Below are 18,129 nucleotides of genomic sequence, written 5' to 3' on the forward strand. Positions count from 1 at the left end.
ATAAAGAAGTGGCCAAGTCTCATTTGCTGATATAGTGAAATTGATAAGTTTGTCCGGCGGCGGTTTGTGAAAGTGCTTATGCCGAAGCTTCCCAGTAGCCGCCGAAGCTACCCTGTAGCCGCGGCCAGACATGTAGGGCGGATGGTAGAATGTCCGGGGCGAGTTTGTGAAACCTCCCTAAATAAGGGGCGAGTTTGTGAAACCTCCCTAAATAAGTTCTCACCAATACTTCTGTTAGTTTTGACAAAGCACAAACTCAGAAATTCTGGCTATGGCGTCCTCCCAACCTTCCCCGGCCGATGTCTTCCTCGCTGCCTTAGCTGACTGTGGTTGCACCCTCTGTAGCCAAGGCTTGATCCTCCCCGCCCGTGACTCCCCCTTCTTCCAGCACAAGCTCGAACATTGCCTCACCGCCGATCCCCCCCTCCTCCACAACTTCGTCGCCGGATTCCAAGACTTCATCTCCAGCGACTCCAACCTTCGTAGGTGCGCCCCGATTGTTCCTCGCTTCAGATTCTTTATCAGCTTCAACAGAAGGGAAATGCCTGCGCACATCAATGTTGGAAGTTTGCCATTCCGACAATTGAAATATATGCCGTGTCCGCACTCTAGCCTGACTGCAGTAGAAAAGGAAATTTCGAATTCTTGTTTTCATTTCATTCGCTCATGCAAGACACGTATCGAGTCTCCTGATAAAATTTTGAGTTGCCTGACGACGCAGTTTACCGCCATAAAACCTTCATATCGATTGCAGTATCCCAGCTGAACATTACACCTGTTACGTTCCCATTGTATCAGACGTCACGTCCGTCTTCGTACGTCTTTAAATATGCATGCTTGCAAATGATATTTTCATAACAACATCGATTGATGAATTAAGCCTGGAGCAGGCTGTTGGTTTCGTTTGCAAACGGTGTGCAAACAAGCGTCGGAGCTACGGAGAGCCTTGCGCGACTCCTGTTGTCCACTGCACCTGTCCAAACGCAAGTTGCCAACATCCTTCTCGAGAAACTCCCAGAGCATTTTACAGATGCGGATAGAAGCTTGTCAAGCCATGTCCCCAGTCTGAAGGATAGCATACCGAGGCTCATCTTGAGTCAATTCAGGTGGCTCGATTACTTAGTAGATGGTGAAAATGTCACAAGGAAGTTGATGGACGTGCTGTCAATCTGTCCGATGGGCTTGAAAAAAGAGATAATCACATTGATTCCGGAGATAGTGTCAGACAACAATCACGACTTGGTCGTTACTACACTGGAACAGATGTTACAGGAGGAATCTCAGCTCATTGCCCCTATCCTGGATGCATTCTCGAATCTCAATCTTGAAGAAGGCCTTTTGGACCAGGTGATGAGAGCGAATTTGCCGAATTCACTTTTGCTTGAGACCATACATATTGCACTGACTTTCAATTCAGGCCATGAGAACTGTACGATGTTACAGCGCTACGTGAATTTTTAGATTATCGTGTATGCTCATTCACAGAAGTGGCGATTTTTGTACTTAAGGCCAGACTAACAGCAATCTTCGACAGTCCTCACAGCTATTCTGAGTTCTGGCCCTTTTTGTTGGGTTTTTGGCCAGGTTGTCTCACTGGCAATAACTACCTTAAGGTCAGCAGATGCAGAAGATTTACCTCTCGTGGTCAGGTTCCTGTTGCAGTCAGTAACTACTACGAATGTGAAAAGGATCGTGCACCAGCTCCGAGAAAATTTGCATTTTACTGTAGTTGCTGAGATTAGGGGAACTAAGCAGGACAGGAAATTGAAGGGCAAATCTGCTGCAAGTCATTCTGAATCTCTTGTTCTTGAGACTATTCGATCAGGCCTTAGGTTCCAAAATGTGCGGGAGCATTAAGTGATTCCCTTTCCACCTCTTTTAATTATTTTCGTAGGTCTGTAATGTGCTAGGAGTCTTTGTGTAGGGTTTTGGTTCTCACGTAATTGAATCTGCAAAGTCCAAGCATGTGTTGTGCTTTCTAACTTGCTAAACTTGGGCAGGTTGTGTGTGAAGCATTTTTGAAGGAAATCAAAGGTCTTGAATTTGTCAAGGAGCACAAAGTAATCGACTTCTGGATCTTGTTGATCATCTATTCAAATGGAGGGTCCTACAAGAAGATTGCAGAAGCTGTTACAAAAAGGAAAATTATTATGGGCCTTTTTGGAAAGGACTTGTTTCACCAATGTATACGTGGCAGAGTCGAATTGTTGCAAGTAAGTGAAGCAATTTAGGTCATGCAATGTTTGCATTTTTTTAATAGAGGGATGGTTTGATGGTCTTACTATCTAATTGATTTGCCACAGGATTACTTTCGACCTCTTATGTCTTTGATCCACGGATTATTAGCTTGCAAGGAGTTGGCGGGCAGAGAACTGGGATCACAAGCTTATGTGCAATTATTTGAGGAGTTCAGAGATTCTTATCACAGACAAGAGGTAATTGGGTGTTTCTGGGGAATTTCCATCTGTATGTAGTCCAATCTAGCCAGTTGTACCAATCCTGCTCAGGCGCAAGGATCTATTTGAGAGTGCTTGACCATACCTTTTTACATCCCTTTAATAATGGTGGCATAGTGGGGCTTGGAACTGGCCAATGCTCTATTGTATGCTCTTGAATGACGTAAAACTCTTTGGTTTTGACCCACTGCCCCAAGTCATATGAAAACATAGTGCATTCATCTCCAAAAAATTCTGCCAATGAAGTTCGTTTAATGCAGGCATGCATTTTGTACATTTGAGCTGTTGCCTTATGATGCTATGTGGAAACATTTATTGGGGGACTTGGTTGGTACAATCAACACCACTATGTGTTTTGAGACATTCAAATGAAGTACGAATAATATGTTGAATCCTATGGTCACGTTAGCTCAGATGGACTTTGACTCCGAGACAAACAAGGACATCTAGACAAGTGCTTATGCAATAGTAAACAACAATAGCTCCTTGTGTGGCATGAGTAGTATATATTTATTATATAGCAGTAATGTCAAAGAAATTTGGGTGAATCTCTTGGAAAGGAGATCATTTTGTCCTACAGGCTATTCAAGATCCTCGTCTTCAGAAGGCCTACATTGGCACACTATATGATAGCCCCTCTAGGTTCCACACTATTCACCACAACTTAAGAAACCCCTGGATGGTAAAGATCATGAAGGTTTTCAAGGAGAATACCCGACCCATGTTTGGGGGATAATAGATACTCGCTCCAATCTTGGCCAAGCTCTTCCATGGGGCTTTCTCTAAAGGCTTTTCCACTTTCTTGAACCATTAATACCGCCTTAAAATTTCATAATTCAAGGGATCTCATGTGTATGTGTGTGTGTGTGTGTGTGTGTGTGTGTATACATGCATATGTCTATACATATATGTATAATGCGTGTTGTGTGCACGTGCGTGTGCACAAACACACACATGCACTTTTTTTTAGATAAGGGACATGCAATTACATCATCATAAAATCTCATTGTAAGATGGATAATCTATTTGATGAGCACACAAACAATCATAGAATGATTGGCGCAATGATATCCACAAGAAATGAAACTTGGAGAAGGTGGGATGACCGAAGGCTCTATGATTTCTATCTTTCCACAGAGTCCGAGGATAAGCGCGTTATGTGTTTATCTTTTCCATCTTCCTCGCATGTCTCTATTGCTGGTATTCCCGATGAAGTTTCACACAGTGCATCTGACACAGCGACTACTCTGCCCCTCGAGAAGATTGATTCTATCCAAGATTGGGTAGCATCTACTGCATCATCATGTTATCCTTCCGATGCTAGTTTGCAGTATCGTTGCTCCACTGCGGTCAATCCTCCTGTACAGTCTCATTCCAATTTTGATAATATTACTGCATCAGCTGATCGTATCCATCCTATGTTAATGCTTCGTCCTGTCAAGTGGCCACAGTCTAAAGGATTTCAGGCAACGATCGAAGACGGTTTATTGAAGTCTGTCCACACTCGATATGCTTTGACAGACAAGGATGATGACAACATGCCTGTTGAGCAGCAGCAGTTAAATTGGTGCAACTCTCATAACCTTGCTACTCAGGTGTGTTTGGATGCCTGCTATTCCGCCCTCTATGATTTGCAACTTGTTGTGGGCAAATTGGATCGCAATATCCACACTATTCTAGATGAGCTCCAGCAACTCTAGATGGGCCATGCATCCTCTTCCTCTCAGTCTGTATATAAGTCTTTTCCTCCCTCCTTACCTCCTTCTTCAGCCAGTCCGCTTGCAGAACCTTGTTATCCCTCCAAAGCTCCCGCTCTTATGCTTTGGGCTCAGTTTTCTTCTTCTATCGAGACTGTTGACTCTCCCTATGAGATACTAGATTCTCCCTATGAGGTAACTGAATGGGTTGATTACAATCATCCAGTGAACCGTGCTCTCTGCAATGAACCTGATACGTTGCTTGCATTCCCTGATGATCATTTTCCTGCAGAACCAGTTCCTTTTCCTATAGAGCCAGTTCCTCCTCTTTCGCTAGAACCTCCCCCCTCTCTGCCTCTGCTTCCAGAGTCTCGAAAGTCTCCATAAGGTTGGACATGAAAGAAGTAATATCGGTTTTATCAAACATCATCAAAGGCAAGAAGAACTCAATATAGACTACCAAAATCAATTGTACCATTCGGAGTTGAACATGAAGAGGCTAAGTGGCTAACTTCCAATATTCCAGTTTCTTCTTGAGCTTTGCAAGCACAATCTGTTTGTTGGCGGCGAGTGACCATCCATCCCAAGGGATATTATGGACGACTGCTTGAACGTTGGCAATGTAGAGCCCAATCCTTAAGACGAGAGTGAGCTCCAGCTTCGGCCCTGGTAGGAAACATTGAAGCATCTGAGAAAGATAGTGCCAAAAGGGTCGATAATGCAGCCCAATCCATACTGCCTGGCTTCCAATGGAAAAGATAGAAAAGTACCATCAGCATGAAGCACATCCCCCACAAATTGAATTCCTTTGGAGGAAATAAAATAAGATTGTCTGGGACAAGCAAACTTCTTGGACTGATGCAAACTCTCAGCCCGTAAGGAATTTCCTTCAAGAGAGGTGCGGTCTTGCTATTTAAGATGGGAGACTATTTCTTCCAATTCGAGAGGCAAAAGGGCATCCCTTAACTTTGCCATCAATATGTGCTAGAATAAAGTCTCATTGAGTGGGCTGCTAAACTGGAATTTGGTTGAACCATCTCCGTGCATTTTTTATCAAAGTACATGGAAAATAGTCCATGTATTCTTCATCTTGTGGGGGTTAAAGCCCACTGTGCACAATACTCAAAGACATATATATATGGATGACATAGAAGATTAGGGTGTTCTGCACCCATCAAAACTTGTGTGGCTCTCTTCTGGCTCTCACCCTCTTTCATTCCACTTCCATGGAGAGCACTCTCAACTAGTATCAGAGCTTGGTCAATCTGATGCTTATGGGTGGTCTAGCTGAGTCCAGGAGGTCATTCTTCATCCATACAATTGTGTGGGTGGCATTTGTAGCTTTGCAAAAGCTTGTGGGGGCTTGTTTGAGCTGCACAGGTGATATTTGGACCTTATGGAAGCCCGTTGGTGGTTTTGGAAGTCTTTGGAGTGGTTTTCCAAGCTTTTGGGTGGTTTTGTTGAGATATGGTGCCATGAGCACATATTAGAGGCTAAGATATGGTATAGGAAAGAAATAAAGTAGCCACCCTAGGATATAAACTACATGATGAGGAGATGTGGATCAAGGATATACATAAGGAGAAATGTGGATGAGAGGATCCCACATGTGTTGACTATTCTAAAGGCTCTCTCTATATAAGAAGCCTATCTTTGTATTGTTCAAGTACACATTGTAGTAGATTGAGTGTTTGCTACCCTATGTCTCTCTCATGGTGCTTTGATCCTCCTTAATCCCCCGCTTTAACATGGTATCAGAGCATGATTCTACCTTCTGCTAAGGTGCCATCCTTGTGAGAGAGATTGAGTGATTGAGACATTGAGCTCCCATTCTTTCATTCCGATGATGAAAGACATCCATTCACTTTCATTGAGAGAAAAATCTGTCCATTGAGAATTTTAGTCCATTCATTCCATCCATGAGAGAGAGGTGTTTCCATTGAAAAGAAATTGTGAGGATTTCTATTCATCCATTCTTTCAATTCTGCAAAGAGATCCATTGTGAGAGAGAGATCTACTCTCCTTCTATTCTGAGAGGAGAGATAGGCACCAAAGCCGACTAAGCAACAAAAGGCACTTGTGAAGGGCAACAATGATCCGACTGATCACGAAGGCTTCAAGGACCTTGACCATCTCACGAGACTCCAAGGCTGCAAGGTGCAATAGCTGAAGGCTCCCAGCTGACACTTTCTGATACCCACCGACTACCCAAAAGCATGAGTAGTTAAATGTAATAACAAATGTCGTAGCATAGCAGCCCAAGGTTGATCACCTTGTATAAATTTCAGCATCATTTTCCCTTTATGTGCCAAAATATATACACACACACACATGCATGCGTGTGCACGCACACAAACACGTATGTACGTATGTATATTTATATGTTTACACACATTTTTTTTTGGGGGTGAAATCGATTTGAATTTATATCACAAGAAATTGTCGCCAAGAAGGGGATAGCCATCAACACCACCAAAAGATCTCATTATAAGACAAGAAAGCATGAAAATTCAGATCCCACGCATGGAGGCAGTCATAGAAAGATTGCTGTAAAGATGCCCAGAAGAAGTGATGTTTGGCTAAGGCAGGGTCACTAAAGACCCTATGGTTGCGGTCTTTCCATAGAGTCCATAGTGCCTAATAATGAAACCAATGAAAGAAGGGATCCTACCCCTACCTGACAAGATGAACATCGAACAGCCAGAATAGCTTTCCAAAATAGGCACTAGGGAAACGAGCTTGAAGGTGCTGTTGAAGCAGAAAGAGAAAGTCATGAGATCCTGGGCAACCACAACATGAATGAGGCATAATCTTTCATGAAAAAATAATCAGGCATAGTCTTATGCAAGGATAGACATCTATGATAAGTGGCAGGGGCAATGTGTTGACATGTCATTTGCTCAAAAGAGAGAACCCAAGTAGAACGCACCAAAAGATTTGTTGCTCAAATTTGTTGCAACCATTTTCGCCACCATCGAGAAATACGTGTCATGTGTTGGAATACTGAAAGGAAAGAGTAGAGTGGACACAAAATCAGAATACTTGCATATAGAATGAAGAAGAAAGAGGTCCTTAAGTAGGCACCTCATACAAGGTCACTGACATCACTGATGACCTCAAAGCTCCACAATCATCTCCTCAATCTGCTCCTAGATTCACTCAATCATCCTATGTGGCTTTTCCACCACCTAACTGTGCTTGTGGGCACCTAACTGTGCCTTTAGCACTCACACATAGAACCTAAGGTGTGCTTGAGGCATACACCTTGAGATATCCCAACAAACCCCCCCTCAAGGGAATGCCTCAGGCTATGTCAAGGATACATCTAGTCTCATAGTTTCTCATGCCATCTCATGGTGGTCAAGGATAAATCTATGGCTAGGTTCTCATGCTAGCAAGGGTTCCCTTGGGTGTAAGGTAAACAAAAAGGGATACAAACAGACCTTCCAATGGTTATCTCCCCTGCATGTACATGCACACAATGTCTGCAGGAGGTACCATGGAACAAAACATACACATGGCCTACATCATAAGGTGACCAGAGGTGTTTACAAAACACACAAAACACAATAGTTTATTTTCATTCATTTTGGAGGACTATCCAGGTTGAGTACCTTGACATAAAAAAAGAGATCTGGAGCATACATAGAGATGATTTAAAATGCATAATCTTCAAAGGATGCCTCATCTTGTGGAGGCTCATTCACTGTAAGTAGATTTGCATTTTCTGTCTTTGCTTTGTCTCTGCAAAACTTCTCACTATGGTTGTTTTTGCCACAGTGCTTGCATGGATTAACTTTGAAGCAGTCCTTTGAAAGGTGATTTGTCTTTCCACAGTGATTGCAAGGAGAGTACTTGCCCTTCTGGAATTTCATAACATAAGCAGTGTCATTGCCTTTCCTTAACTCCATGTGTCTTTCTTCTTCTTGGAGAGCTGAGATAATGCCTTCAAGGTTTGGATTGGGAAGATTCTTCAAAGTGCTTACAATGTGATCAAAGCTTTCAGGCATACTCTTAAGTAGTACTGCCATAGCATCATCAGGGGTGATAGGAGAGTTGATAGAAGCTAACTGAGTCATAAGACTCCGCATATAGTTGACATGGGCAGCTAAAGTAGTATCACTTGCCATCTTTAATTCAAAGAAAGAGATTTTAAGTGATAGTTTAGAAATATGAGAGCTTGTACCAAAAATCAAATCTAGCTTCTGCCATGCTTCCGATGGAGACTCCAAGTCAGATATATGATGTATGTAATCATCACCCAAAGCTAAAGCAATTATACCATATGCTTTTTCTTCTCTTGCTGGATCCCTTGCCGGTCGTGTCGGAGCTGAAGATTCCCCAGCATTTGAGGCCGTAGAAGAAGCGGTAGGAGAAGGTTTGACAAGTCCCCATAAGTTCTCCCGCATTAATGCAAATTTTACCTTCATTTGCCATGTATGGAACCCCTTTCCATTGAACTTCTCAAGATTATATAAAGTAGCCATGAGAGGGTCTAACCCAGATATTGGGCAGTGTCTATCTCTCTTACAAGGCAAAAAGAACTGCAATACTTCCAAAGTATAGCCACTTGTTGTAGCAAATAGTAGTGACTAGTTTTCAAACAATGATGCTACTTTTTATATGCTTCATAGAAGTGGATGAAATAACCACTTTCCAATCACAACTAGGTCTGGCAAGTCAAAACAAAACTGAAGCAACACTTGTAGTGAAGTTATTGAAAACTTCAAAAGACCAGAAATGCTAGAGTAGCATTTTATGTAGCATCATTTTCAAAAGCATGCAAAAACTGTCAAAACTAGAGAGCTGAACTTGGAGGGCTCATAGCACACTCTTCAAAGCAAAAGAAAGGGGGCTTTCTGAGGCAAAAGAAAGCTGATATACCACAGTAGATCCTCTGGGAAGAAGAGGCGAAAAAACGCGTCAGGTCGCCTTCACCTTCTTGAACAAAGTCGACTGGTTTTTCTCTGTTTTCTCCTTCAATATGCAGCCATTGCTGCTCAAATTTCAGCACAAGGTAGCTCTAGGTATGGACTAACTCCCCCTGAAAGGAATTAGAGAAAGTCGAAGCAGGCGCAGAGAACTTGCAGCAGAGAACTTCGACGACTTTCGTACAATGGCGACCAGCAGCGCGGGTATTTCGTCGATTCCTTGCAGCCAGGAGTTCGCCCCATCTAGGTGGATCTTCAGCTGGAAGGGCGTGGGAAATGAGTGAGAAATGGAGGAGAACAAGCTTAAGCAAGTTTTTGGAAGAAGAGGGAGAGATGGTGAAGAAGAAGAAGAGGAAGAAGATGATGATGTGGCAAAAATGGGTTCAAGGAGGATCAAATGGCTCTGATACCATGTTGGAATACTGAAAGGAAAGAGTAGAGTGGACACAAAATCAGAATACTTGCATATAGAATGAAGAAGAAAGAGGTCCTTAAGTAGGCACCTCATACAAGGTCACTGACATCACTGATGACCTCAAAGCTCCACAATCATCTCCTCAATCTGCTCCTAGATTCACTCAATCATCCTATGTGGCTTTTCCACCACCTAACTGTGCTTGTGGGCACCTAACTGTGCCTCTAGCACTCACACATAGAACCTAAGGTGTGCTTGAGGCATACACCTTGAGATATCCCAACATCATGGACCAAGGACAAAATGCAATTGGCATGAAGAGAAACCCAAGGAGGAGGTAGCAAAACCTTACATAGTGATGCGATTGTGATATTTGCTAACAATAATAAACGACAAACAGGATCATTTGAGTGAAGGGCCTAGTCTTTGAGACGGTCTAGAGCATAGTTACCAAAAACGGCCGTTTTTGGCTTGGAAACGAAAATGCCGAAATGGAAACAGCGTTTCTGGAAACCAAAAGCGGTCGTTTTTGGCCTGGAAATGAAAACGGCATTTCTTCTAGAAACGCCGTTTCGTAATCTCTCTCTCTCTCTCTCTCTCTCTTTCTTGTTTTTTTGTGGCCCTCTTTTGATTAAACTGTTTTTGCCTTCTTTTGATTAAAATGTTTTTCGCCGATTTGTCGTCTCCTGTTGTCGTTTCTGTCGCCTCCCATCTTTGTCATTTGATTCATGGGCCCTGGCACCCACAACCTGCTCTCCTCTCCATCCCTTCATCCTGCAAGCTGGTAGCTGCTCTCCATCCTCATCCTACTCTCAGCCCATCCCTTCTTACCTCTCCATCCTCCTTCTATCTCTCATCCTCCTCTGACTCCTACCTCTCCATCCTCTTTCACCTCCCCGTCCTCATTCTACCTCTCCATCCTTTCTCACCTCTCCATCCTGCCTCTCAAACTTCAGATTGTTGTAACTTCAAAGTTAGAAGTTAGAACTTAGTTCATGACACATGTTGATTGTTGAAGCATTATTCATAGATAATAGATGATACTAGATAGATAAATCATCATAGGAATTTAGAATCATAGAAGCATGCATGATGCTTCAAGTATAGATAATTGTATTATGTATAATGCGCACTCTATTGATAATTGTATTATGTATAAAAAATAAATTTTTATACATAAATTGTACCATATTGCTGTTTCTTTTGTTTTCGTTTTTGCGGGGGGCGGGAACTCCGTTTCCTTGGTTTTTCCCGTTTCCGTTTCGGCTGGCAACTATGGTCTAGAGACTCAAGATGAGGCACTGGCTGAAAGGCATAAAGCATTTGTGATAATACGCGCCAAAGGGGTGGCGGCGGGCCTAGAATGTTCTCCAAAGCCAAACTCTCTGACTGCTGTGAGAGAAGATAGCACCAGGTCAGCATCATGAAGCACATCCCTAACAAGGCATATGCCTTTGGACCAAATAAAATAAGAGCGGCGGGGCTCCTGTTATGCCAATGGAGGTGTGAACACATGTGACCAATGAAGACCCTCAGCATGCAAATGAGTTTCCAGCAAGCGTATCGCGGCCATGTCATTTAAGGTGGGAGAGTAAGTGCTTCCAAACAGAGAGCAAGCAAGTGACAAACATACATTTCTTGACCTTGTAATCAATGCGACTTAGGAGAAAATCCCATTGGGTAGGCTGCCAATAACCAAACGCTGCAATAGACGAATGCAAAAGTAGATGTCGCATCATGTATACCCATGGCTGATCACCTTGCATGAACTGAAGCATCATATTCCCCTTGTGAGCTAGAATAGGCATATGACTATTTAGAATATTCAATCCTCCATGCATTTTTGGTGAGCAAAGGTCATCCACAGAAAGTAATTTGAGAGCTTTACGTCGATGATGTGACTGCCATAAAAGCTTTATAATATCAGACATGAAACAGGTGATGTCTTGCTTGGCAAACATCATCAACGGCAAGTAAAACTGTATATATGCAACAAGATTGATTGAACTATGGATAGACGAATATGTAGCCAACGTCCAAAAGTCTACTTTCTTCTTTAGCTTGTCAAGCACCCAATCCAATTATTGGCGTGAGTGACTATTGATCCCAAAGGGTAACCAAGATGACGTACAAGATGCATGATTGAAATAATCTCTCTCGGCCGTTAAATATGATTCCAGTCTTTCATATGAAGAGGAAGGAGCTTGGACTTTTGAAAATTTACGTGTAGACCAGCTGCCAGGCCATATAAAGACCAACACCATCAAGCACATTCCAATTAGAGATTATGTGCTTCCAATGAGAGAGGAAGCAAGTGACAAACAAGCCTCCCTTGATGTGATTCATGAGAAAATCCCATGGGTAGGCTGCCAGCAACCAAAGGTTGTAGTAGACAAATGCACAAGTAGATGTCGCATCATGTATACCTATGGCTGATCACCTTGCATGAACTGAAGCATCATTTTCCCCTTGTGAGCTAGAATATGTTGGAATGGTCACCTCCCCATCTGTGAGCCCCCAAATGAGGAGTGCATCAGGGGGGTGGACCATAGGTGGAATGGCCTGCAACATGGACAGCATCTTGGCTGTCATGGTGGGCAGGGGACTCATGGTGGAGAGGGGGCTGCCACATGGGCAGCACCTCACAGGGACAAGATAGCCAGAGGCTGCCACATGGGCAGCACACAGGCTGCCATGTGGGAAGCTGTCAAGGCAGCGCCAGTGGGCTTACAGAGGAGCAGCATGGCGGGCCAAAAGGTGCCTGCAAAGGGCAGGTCGTGGGCCTGCAAAAGATCTGCGACAGGACAGCACAAGGTGATGGAAGAGGTGCACAGGTGGCGGCATGAGCAGGGCCAATAGGCGCCTCATGGGAGACTTGGAGCAGCAGGTACATGGACAGCATCATGCCCTGAGAAAGGGCATATAGGTGGCTATGACATATAGGTGGCAATGAAGGTTGCAGCAGATCAGGGCATATGTGGCAGGGATGGGGGCCTTGGATAGCCGCCATCCAGCCCTAGAAGAACCCAAGGGTAGGGCCCTATATGGGCTGCCCTTGGGGCCTGGCAGCAGCCCAAGAGAGCCGCCCCAGGTCGACCAATCAAGGGCTGCCTGGGGGTCGGTTTACAGACCACAAAGTCGGGTAGGGGGGGGCAGTCTGGTCGGCCCATATTCACCTACCAGGTCGGTTTTTTGGAGCAGGCCATGGGCCTATAAAAGGGGGCCATTCAGCCATCACAAACCATCTTCTGGAGCAGCAAAGCAGGAGCAGCACATACCATCACACTTGGAGCCTATTTCTGGAGGACCAAGGGAGTTGGAAGGCTGCAGACCTAGCTCAGCAAGGTGCTGCCCATCTAGGCTGATTCACAGGTAGTAAGGTGGAGAAGAACATTCTGGGCAGAGAGTCTACTACACCCGAAGTGGAGCACGCTGACTCAAGGTTCTAGAGGAGACTAGCAGATAGAGAAGGACTTTGGTAAGATCAGAGGACCACACCATTGGTGGGACTCTGGATCTATCTCTTTTGTTGTGTCCATAGTTTTGAACGGAAATATATTGTTTTGCTGGATTCTATATTTGGCTATATCTACTGTCTATTTCCTGATTTGCACGTCTATGTGATGCACATTAAGTAGAGGAGTTTGTGATTCCACTCCCCCCCCCACACACACACACAGTGTGAGCTCCTGGGCTATTCTAGCAATCTTCCGCTGTGCGTACCCTCTGTTGGTGGATTTCTAACAGAATATGCATACGAATATTGATAATATTCAATCCCCCATCCATTTTTCACAAAAAGTAATCGGAGAGCTTTACGCCAATCCTTGTCTAATGGCAGTGTACTAGTGCCTTCGACTTTTCTTGATGCTTTTGTATTTCAGCCGGAGCCTCCTTCAGTTCAACCTTATTCAGTTCAGCTGGAGCCCCATACTTTGCATCATTTAGATGTAGTCGTGGAGGCTCCCTTGAACGGTGTTGCTGTCGTGCTTGGGACAGTGATGTTATTGTGGCAGATGTTCATGCAACTGAGTGTGATCTACTAGTGCTGTTCTAGCCTCTACCTGCATATCTACGTCATCGGGTGCTACTGCTCCCGTTTCTCATGTTCTTGTGATAGACCCAAGAATGTAGATGGCGATGGCCTCTCGGTACATGAAGCAACTTCTGATACCTCTTTTGATTTACAGCTTTTTCGCCCCCTTATGAAGTCGGCATATGATCTGCTGCTTCGAAAACTTTAAATACCAACTATCATTTGTAACAATCATAAGGGGATCCTGTTGCTTTACATACTTTTCTGGAAAGCCAGAGGTTGACTTTGGATGATTTAATCCTTGTGACTCACTCTAGTTCATCTTAAGATTTGAGATTCATTTGGCTTCCGACTCCTTTGTCAGGAGCAAATATTTGTAATTTTCAACCTTTGTACTTCATATTGGGATTTCACCTCTTTTTAGGTTTCCCACATAGTAGTATAAAGTATTACAAATAATAAAGTGTGTGTGTATATGTACATATATATTTATATCTATCGATATTCCTCTCTCTCTTTATAAATAAATATACATGAATGAATGAATGAATAAATAATTAAATAAATATATTTTTTTTTTTTGCCGAAAAAACAGTTCTAATTATATTACTTCGAGAACAAGATACAAGAGGTCAGCTTATAGCTGACGGGCTGCGTTCACAAACCGGACGCAGCCCAAAAGGTAGCATAATAAATCATACTCTCACGGAGGAATATGCTGAGTGTGAATGAACAGCCATCGGGGTGGTGAGTAGTGCCACCGAAGGCCCTGCGTAGTCTGCTCGAAGAAGAGGCTCTGTGAATCCCAAGCCTGGAGGAAGCGTCTCCGCTTCTCCTGACCAGCCCGGGAGTCTCCCTGAGTCTGGTCCCACTGGCCTCTGAGGGTATGAATAATCTCACTCCAAATCTCCGCCATGATCTGGGCAGTCGATAAGGAGGTGCCACCGAGGATCTGCGCGCAGCGCGAGGTCCAGATGTGCCATCCTGTAATGCTGCTGATAATCTCCCAGACTGGCTGCCTCTCCCGAACTCCTGTATCAGCCTCTGCTAGGTGCTGTGGGATACCCTCGAGCGGCCCCCACGTCCCCTGTGTGATAAGGAAAGTGGGGTCCTGCTGGCATGCCTCGAACAAGTGATGAAGACCAGGTGCGGTGCTGCACCAACAGAACGCGCCCCAAGTGATCACTCCTAGCTCTGGTGCTGCACGAGTAAGAAGCCCGAAAGTCCACCTCCACACTTCCTGGGCGCGCATGCAGCTCCACAGGCAGTGTTTTGGTGACTCCTCATCCGCATGGCAAATCTGACAGCAACCGTCCTGGCCTATCTGCCTCAACCAGCTCCCCACTGGAAGACCTTTGTGGGTAAGAAGCCACAGGAAGTATGAGATCTTCCGCGGCCGCCAGCTCTCCCACAAGGCCTTCCAGAAAGCCTGCAAAAAGAACCTGGAAATACCCTGTGCGTACCAGCTAGGACGCTGGGTGGGGGGGCGGCTCTGCATCCTCCCGAGAACTCGCCTGCCCAGAGTCGTGCTGTAAGCGAAGAAGGAAGTCTGCCCCTGTCCTGTCACAATCTCTGGCCACCACCACTCTCCTGGGTCCCACTCAAGCTCTGACAAGGCCCGCCCCTCCCAGAGCCAAAGACGCCAAAGCTGCAACTGGTCCTGCTCGATACTAGGGTCGGTATGCCAGACCTTCCCCAGAAGGCCTACGACCCTAACCCTCTGCCATGGGAGTAGGGGGTCAATGAGCGCATCCTCTCTCCTGAGTCGTCCGTCCCCTGAAACCGCGAAGAAGGCGATAGAGGAGTCATCCAAACGTCCTGCGACCACCAGTGGGATGCCACGGGGGGTGAACTGTCCCAGCCAGTGGGTGTCTCCAGGCATGAGGACCTGAGGCTCAGGTGGAGCCAACCAAGCGGCTGGGATCGCACCGTCGATCTCCGTGCGTCTCGCCTGGACTCCGCGTGCACCTCCCGCTGCGTCTGCCAGATCGGCCATCTCCAGATGTCTGTACGTGTCCCTCCAAACTCGAAGGGACCTGGCTGGCCCCCTCATCCAGCCGTCCCACCTGATATGTGATCTCTCCCCCAGCTGAAGGCCCTCGGCGTCTCTGACCTGCCCATTCCAGACGAGCGGCTGGCGATCGATCTCCTCCTGACAGCTGGGCTGGGACTGAATGAGACTGAGACGGAGCCGCCTCCAAACCATGAGGAGGCTACGAACGAGTGGGGAGCGGGGCTGAGTGAGCGGGGCGGAAGTGAAGATCCACCTGAAGGACGGTAGCTACTCTCCACCTCGGCGCGGGACACAAGAGCCGACTCCCTGCTGAAGTAACATCTTCCACGTCTGCCCCCCTGGGGTCAAACCGCGGATGATAAGCTTGCCTAACAAGGCCTGACTCTGAAGCTCTGGATCAATGACCCCCAGACCCCCCTCCGCCTGCGGAAGAATGACTGTCTGCCAAGCAACCCTGGCTCTGGTATCTCTCTGCCCATCCTCCCCAGACCAAAGAAAGTTCCGAACCAACCTCCTGAGCTGTGCCACGCTGGATCTCGAGAAGCACCAACAGGAAGCCACATACCAAGCCGTGGCTAGAAGGACCTGGTTAACTACTAAAGCACGACCTGCAAGGGACAGCTTAGCAGTGCTCCAGAAAGCCAGCTTCCGTCGGATGGAATCTAGCACCGGGAGAAACTGCTGAGCTGGCGTAATGTCTAGGCCAACCTGGAAGCCAAGGTATCTAGCTGTCTGTTCACGTGGAATCCATCTGAAGCCCAGGAATCGCCCCCACTGAGAACACGCCCCCGGGTCTGTGAGAAAACCAACTGATTTGTTCCAGTTGATTTTCGCACCAGCGGCCGAGCAGAAAACCTCCAGGGCCATCCGCACCCTCTCTAGCATCCTCTCATCGTCCTGGACATAAAGGGCTGTATCATCTGCGTACTCTGAGTCCAGAAGCTCCGTGTCCTCCCGGAGTGGAAGGCGAACACCCCTGAGCCCTGTGGACCTCGCCCGAAGGTAGTAAGTCATGGCCTCGGCGAAGAAGAGAAACAGATAAGGAGCCAGGGGGCAGCCCTGACGTACTGATCTCTCCAAGCTGAAACGCTCACCCATCCTGCCTCCAATGATGACTCTGCTAGACGCTGTCCTGTACAAAGCTGAGATACCCTGAATCCAGCCTGCCGGGAAACCTAGTCGCTCCAGAGTCCCCTCCAAAAAGGACCAATCCACGCGATCGTAGGCCTTCTCGAAGTCGAGAAGTAAAATGGCAAGGTGTGAACCGCTGTACTGAGCCCACTCCGCCGCCTCTGAAAAGGTGAAGACATTATCCAGGATACTGCGATCCTGGACAAAGCCTGTCTGAGTGTCATGGACGAGGTCTGGGAGTAGAGGTCGAACTCTGGCACTGATCATCTTGGCGAGGATTTTGTAGGCAGTGGTAAGGAGAGTGATCGGACGCCACTGGCGGATCTCCTGTCTATCTCCTCCCTTCGGGATGAGGCAAATCAGTCCCGAGGAAAGGCTCTCTGGCATCTGACCGCTGCTGAAAATCCCCTGCAGAGCTGCAAGGAGGGGCTGATGGATCTGGTCCCAGAAGGAGGTGAAGAAAGCTCGGGATAGCCCATCCTCACCTGGGCATTTCTGCCCATCAATAGCCATCAAGGCCTCCAACATCTCGTCCGCGGTGAACGGCGCCAACAACGTCGCCTGCATGCTGGGCTGGACCAGGGATGGAATGTGCCTCCACACCTCCTCACGGTCACGACTAGCACGAGGGGCAAGTGGCTCCTGCTGGAAGAGGGTCCTGTAGAAGTCAGTGGCCAACCCCAGGACCTCCCCCGGGTCCGTAACAATGTGACCATCCGCTGTCCTGAGACTCCGTAGCTGATCACCTGCAGCTCTCTGGCCGTGTGTCCTGAAGAACTCCCTGCACATCCGGTCACCCTTCCGGGCCCAGAAGGAGAGAGAGGCGTGAAAGGAGAACTCGGAGCGACGCTGGAGGGTCTCCTCCAAGAGGGCTCTGGCTCGAAGGGCCTGGATCCGAAGCTCCTCCGAGCCCGGGGAAGACTGCTGAAGTCGCTGAATGGAGGCGAGGTCCCTCCGAAGAGCTCTCTCTGCCCCACCAATCCTGTCGAACCTGTAGGGCTGCGAGCTGGCAGATCTGGCTGGACTCCTGCAGAGCCTGCGCGACCGAGTCTACCAGATCCATGCCCTCCCCCCAGTCTCTGTCCCAAAGACTGCAAATGCTGCTACGGACGTCCGCCCTCGAGAAGATGGAATCGGGAATCCTGCATGATCGGGGGGGGAGAGTCTGGGCTGCCGAATCTAATGAGAGGAGCACAGGCGCATGGTCGGATAGTGTCGTCCCTGGAACAATGCCCGCCTGGCCACCTCTGCTGATGGCCCAATCGCTGACATAAAACCTATCAAGCCGCTCCAGGAGTCTGCCTCCTTCCCTGCGGAAGCCCCAAGAGAAGTCCAGGCTCCCGTGCCAACGCCGGAAGGACGGGTCTCTCCAACTGTCCCTCCCTCCTGTCGCGAAGATGAAAGAATCCCAAGCTGACTGCTCTGCCTGAGCCATACCTGTGAACTCCG

General features: G+C 46.8%; 1 protein-coding gene across 1 annotated transcript in view; it reads left to right on the forward strand.

Moving 5' to 3' along the window:
• The first annotated feature begins 209 nt into the window (after positions 1-209).
• Positions 210-18,129, forward strand: part of LOC147880329 (fanconi anemia group D2 protein) — an 83,528-nt gene continuing 65,608 nt past the window's right edge. The window contains exons 1-5 of the mRNA XM_087370401.1: positions 210-486; positions 891-1,347; positions 1,585-1,842; positions 2,001-2,213; positions 2,304-2,435. Coding sequence (XP_087226527.1) covers positions 272-486; positions 891-1,347; positions 1,585-1,842; positions 2,001-2,213; positions 2,304-2,435 — 1,275 coding nt within the window. The 5' untranslated portion in view covers positions 210-271. The remainder of the gene's footprint in view (positions 487-890; positions 1,348-1,584; positions 1,843-2,000; positions 2,214-2,303; positions 2,436-18,129) is intronic.

Source organism: Dipteris shenzhenensis, chromosome 32 (genome assembly GCF_047967505.1).
Source record: "Dipteris shenzhenensis isolate YYH24624 ecotype China chromosome 32, Dip_SZ_1.0, whole genome shotgun sequence".
Lineage (NCBI taxonomy): Eukaryota > Viridiplantae > Streptophyta > Polypodiopsida > Gleicheniales > Dipteridaceae > Dipteris > Dipteris shenzhenensis.